General features: G+C 33.2%; 1 protein-coding gene across 3 annotated transcripts in view; it reads left to right on the forward strand.

The window, feature by feature from the left end:
* Window positions 1–1,210: 1,210 nt before the first annotated feature.
* The window catches only part of LOC107004875 (D-lactate dehydrogenase [cytochrome], mitochondrial), a 56,510-nt gene continuing 52,250 nt past the window's right edge, over window positions 1,211–5,470 (forward strand). The window contains exons 1-5 of one of the 3 annotated variants that reach the window (XM_027912973.1): window positions 1,211–1,543; window positions 2,251–2,350; window positions 2,589–2,689; window positions 3,407–3,455; window positions 4,654–4,746. In XM_027912973.1, coding sequence (XP_027768774.1) covers window positions 1,275–1,543; window positions 2,251–2,350; window positions 2,589–2,689; window positions 3,407–3,455; window positions 4,654–4,746 — 612 coding nt within the window. In that variant the 5' untranslated portion in view covers window positions 1,211–1,274. The remainder of the gene's footprint in view (window positions 1,544–2,250; window positions 2,351–2,588; window positions 2,690–3,406; window positions 3,456–4,653; window positions 4,747–5,470) is intronic. The other 2 variants (XM_015203270.2, XM_015203271.2) reach the window with 2 other exon arrangements.

A 5,470-nucleotide genomic window follows, 5' to 3' on the forward strand; every position in this document is an offset into this window, starting at 1 on the left:
AATTAAAAAATAACATTTGGCATTGGGCCACGAAAATTATAAAAAAACACACATTTAATATCTAATTTTTTTTTAAAAAAAAAAAAATTGAAAATGTCAACCTATTCTACCCCACCTTACCTCACCCCACCCCAACCCCCTTTCATCTTCATCTTTATCTTCATCTTCTTCCCCAAAACACATTTTTTCTCAAATTACAAAATCTTATTCTTTTCCAATAACTTCAAGATTAATTTTTTTAAATATATATATATATATATATATATTTATATATATACACATCTTCATCTTCTTCCCCAAAACACATTCTTTCTCATACTAAGAGTGAAGAAGAAAGAAAATTTTGTTGGCGGTTATTCAACTCTACATCGATGACATTGATAGCTCCAAAATTATTTCTTTCAAAATTTTTGATATCATTTTTGATAAATTTAATAAACACATATGAATTTGAGTAAAAATCTTTGTTCGAAAGTTGTGATAAATAAATATCGGCTAACTTTTTTTATATGTAAAAATCATTTATCTTCTTTCATTTTCTTCATATTTGTTCCTTCTTTTTATGAGATTTGAAATAAATTATATGAAGACTTTCTTTCAAATCAGAATCTTCATAGTTGATTTTCATTTATCTTCATATTTGGATGATATAAATTTTTTGTATATAAAAAAAAAAAACAATGTTGAAGCTAAAATGAAGAAAGTTTTGTAAACTAAATTATGAAGAAGATGATATATAGGGAGTGGGGTGCTTTCCTTTTTTGAAAAAAGTGTAACTAAAAGAAGAAAAATATTTTTCAAGTTAATTATAATGCCAAGTGTCAATAAAAGAAGAAAAAAATGTAAAAAAAATAAAAAAAGACATTGTTTTAAGTCTTTTCACGAGTTTCAGGGAAGTGCAATACACATTTTCTGCCATATCAGCATTTTGTGTCTAATATGTACACGTTTGAACAATTTAGATGTTCAATATGTACATGTCTTAGTTGAGGTGTCTAAGTGAATTATGCGGACAACTTTGAGGGGGATCGATGACTTAAGCCTTTGATTAAATTGACAACCTCTTGTTAACTTTTTCAAAAAACTCTATCATAACAACTCAAAAAAGATGAAAGGAGTAATATTTAGCTTAAAGAAAAGGGAAAAAAACATGATGGAGCATCAGAATTGGTTAAATTACAAAAAAAGCCCCCTTTGGTCCACAAGCTGCAGAATAGGCAGCTGGTATACAAGCCAAGAAAATAGAACTGTTGTGTGCACAATAACTTTAGTCGATGGCTTTCTCTTCATTCTTTTCCCGTTTACGTTCTTGCTCGAAACCCATTTGCAGGAACCTACGAACTTCAAATTTTCAGAGACCCCATATTCCATCTAGCCTTACAGAGCCGGTAACTTGCTCAAGAAAGGGGCAGGGGACAATCCCATCATGGGTTGCTTCTTTAATCCCTTTAGCCCTTGCTGTCTCTGCTGGTTCTCTTGCATTGCAGTCACAGAACTACCCTTCACTCTGTCTGAATGATGCTCCACTTTCTGACCCAAAAAGGTACTCTTTTTTTGTTGATAAATTCCTAATTTCATAAAAACCTTTTTGGAGTTGAGTTATTACCTGAGAGTTCTACTCAATGGTTGTGAGTTTAATTATTAGAAAGAGTGGACCTTTCTTTTTGGTTTCTTGAAAATGAGCTTTGTTCTGATTATGTATGTTGGATATAAAGTGAAATTGGAATAATGATGGTTTTAACTATTGGAAAGAATGATATTTTGTTTGGTTTACATTTCTTAGTCTATCGATAAATGAGCAATGCCATTGATATTTTTTCCTCTCTTAAATTGTGTTTATTATCTGAGGTTTTAATCATTTTTTGTGGTTTAACAATTTGGAAATTTGAATATGTATGAATAATCTGTGTGGATCAGTAGTTTTGTTAAAAAAATGTTTGTAACGAAAAGGAGGACACTTGTTTCTGTTTCTATGCAAAATGAGTGAGTATGGAAAAATGATGTTGGAAAATAAGAAAGTTACATGCATTGTGCTAGGATTTTTATGTGTGTTTTAGAGTGTAAGAGGTCTGAGGAATGAAATGAACTTGAATGGATCGAAATTGCTATAGATGATGCATATAGTTGACCTCAATTGATCAGGGATTGAGTCATTGTTGACCGATTGATTAGTGAAATGCGTGCATGAAGGTATAAATCTCTATCCTTTAGATGTGGGGACTTATTGATTTTCTCTTATGTGTTTGGAAGTGGGAAAAATGGTGGCAAAGGTAGCACCGATTATGTCGTGAAAGGTTCTCTTAGGAAAGTTCCACCAGAGCTTATAGAAGAATTGAAGGGAATTTGCCAGGTATTATATTTTAATATTTTTTCTTTGGTGAACTTATTTAATAATACATTTTAAGATTTTGGTCCTTAATTTACTTCCCGAATATAAGGATATACCATGCTTTCTAAGTTTAACTAATTTAATCATCTTCATTGCTAACTAAGCCTGTAGCAGCATCAGATTACTTTTAGCTAAATAGTGGAATTTTTGTATGTAATTTTGTAATTGGTTTGACCTTTGTTGAAACAATATGATGTAGGACAACATGACAATGGATGAAGATGAGAGATATGTTCACGGGAAGCCACAGAACAGCTTTCATAAAGCTGTAAACATTCCTGATGTTGTAGTTTATCCAAGGTCAGATTCATTCTTTGAACCAATTTACTATTCTAATTTCTTTGCTTCTAATGTGGAATATACTTTCAATTCCTTGTTGGCCACTGAGCCACCAAAGCAATTTGGTTCATGTTTTATTAGGCCACAAGTTCTATTGTACATAGGTATCTTGGGCATGATGACATGTATTCTATGTCAAGTGTTCCCTCTCCACAAGTCATTCCAAAAAAAAGGACAGAGACAATGGTTGGCCTTGAAAGTTAGGAGAGTTTGTCTTGTGAACTCTCCTAGTCTCAAGATAAACGCCGTTGTTTTTATTTGTTGTACATTCTAAGATATTGTTTAGGTTTCCAATTTGACAGTACTTTTGCTTATTGTTATCTTCTTGGCTACATATCAAATAGCAACATGGATGTCCTTCCACCTTAGCATTCCCAAGTAAATGAGAAGTTTTATTTTTTCACACTCCTATACATTTTAAACGTGATATTTTGCAATTTGAACTCACTTAGAAAATGTGAGAAGTCAAACTATCACATGGTACAGACAAGTAATCAATGTGCTTTGTATAATCCTTTTAATCTTAATGCAAACAAATTCCATATAAACGTTAGTTTTTTAAGCAAGGTGGAGCTACAGTGATTTTATTTAATTTTTACCATGATTTTACTGTTCATGGTGGAGCTGTTATCTATAAGAAAACATTACGAATTATCCTACCTGTTCTCCCTTATGCAGGTCTGAGGAGGAGGTGTCTAAGATAGTTAAGTCTTGTAACATGCATAAGGTCTGAATTCTCTGTTTGAACTCTTCAATTTGTATTTGTTGCATTGAATTTCTGACGGAAGGCTCGAGCATTCTCAAATAATTTATTGGTAGATGGAGATGTCTTAACTTTCATGTCCTTTACCTGCTGAAGAGTAACTTGAATTTCTTTCATTTAAATTGCATGGATGCTATGTGGTAAGTACAGAAATAAATTCTACATTAACAGTTGGATGCCTGGTTGCAATTTTTGGATTTTGTGTTGATACTGTCTGCATTAGTTATGCTGTATTATTTATGCCGAATTCCATGTGAATAAAACTAAACATGTAAATATACCTACACAAGAGTATGTAGGTGTGAAAGATGTCCTCTATATTATTGTTAGTTTAGTTAACCATTTCTTTGTAACCTAAGAGACTAAATCAGTCACTTACGACCTACAAATAACGCGACTGTAGCTACTACCAACAAGCTAATGTCATAGCCTAAAAGCAAAATGATCTCTGAGAAAAAACCTCACAGTGATGCTTCTTGAACAAGCAAATAAGGTTACAACTCAAATACCGACTACAAGATCTAGACAAACTAAAGAAGTGAAGGTAGCTTCAATTGTTTGAACTTGGTTCTTCAGTTTGATATCTCTCTTGCTCACAGGAATTGCTTCTTTGCTTTGTATTCTCTCAGTGCTCTAAAAGTAACTGTGTATTATGCAAGAAGACAATCTCAAATAATATCTAGCACATAGTTAGCAACATGAGTTAAGAACACACATGTATGGAAAATAATATCTCCTAAATCTAGATAATGTATGAAAAAGAAAATATGTCACACACTTTCCATTAATTGTACTCCACTTATGACTCTACTTCCTTACTAACTTGGTCCCGTTAATAAACCGCTTCTACGTCAGGTTCTACAAACCTATGAAATATCTTGCGCGAAAGTGAATCGTATTCCTGCAGGAGTAAGTGCCAGGCATTATACAAGAACCAACTAACCAGGCCTGGTACTTTAGCTTGTAACAACCAACCAACTGAGCTTCCATATTTGTTAATCATCAAAACCACAATTCAACTGAATATATGTATAAGTTGTCCATAACCATATGTTCCCTAAGTGAATATTTGTACAAAACCTTGACTACCCAGTTTATATGACTTTATGCTTGTTTGATCCATCTACACCATCCAATCCAATTGAGAATATTGTTGTTGCAGGTTCCCATTGTTCCCTATGGTGGAGCTACCTCTATCGAGGGACACACCTTATCTCCCTATGGTGGTGTTTGCATTGATATGACATTGATGAATGTAAGGGCTAAGGGCTTATGTATAAAATTTCATTTATATGCCATTCTATTTTTTTTGATTTGGTCACATAATTATATTACTTCAGATGGATGGATCCTAAGCATAATAGACCACATCTAGGACGTGATTTAATATGGTTCTTGATAGTATCTTATCGACCATTTTCACATTATAATAAACAGTTGAGATTATTCATTCAAAATTGTATTTTCAGAGAGCAGATTCTACTGAAGATTAAGGGCTTGGCCCTTGCTTTTGCCTTTTGGTGTTTTTTTCTGCAAAAGCCTATTGTATTTAATTGAAGATTCCACCTGGCTTCCGAACTAGGTTTGATATCCCAAAATGTTTGAAAACATATATTTGGTTTATTTTTCGAATATGATTGTTAGTATCCATCAGTAAATAGTCAATGATCCGTAAGAGACTGTTCAAAACCATCATTGATGCTTTACAGATGGTGAAATACCAATTAGTTATTGAATTGCTGCAGGAACTGCCCATTTTAATAAAATATAAAAAGAGCTGCAGTAATTTCTAATTTTATAGTCCATGCCTCCACAGGTTGTATAACAGAAGGGTTAAGTGGACTACCAAGGTCAGCTTTTGCTGGATACTTTAAGTGGGATTTTGTGATCATTTCTTTTAGTCTTTTCTGAGGTGCTTTGACCCTTCACGGAGTCTTCTTCTTTGTGCCACCGTGGTTCTTATTCTCCCCCCCCCCCCC

Source organism: Solanum pennellii, chromosome 11 (assembly GCF_001406875.1).
Source record: "Solanum pennellii chromosome 11, SPENNV200".
Taxonomy (NCBI): Eukaryota; Viridiplantae; Streptophyta; class Magnoliopsida; order Solanales; family Solanaceae; genus Solanum; species Solanum pennellii.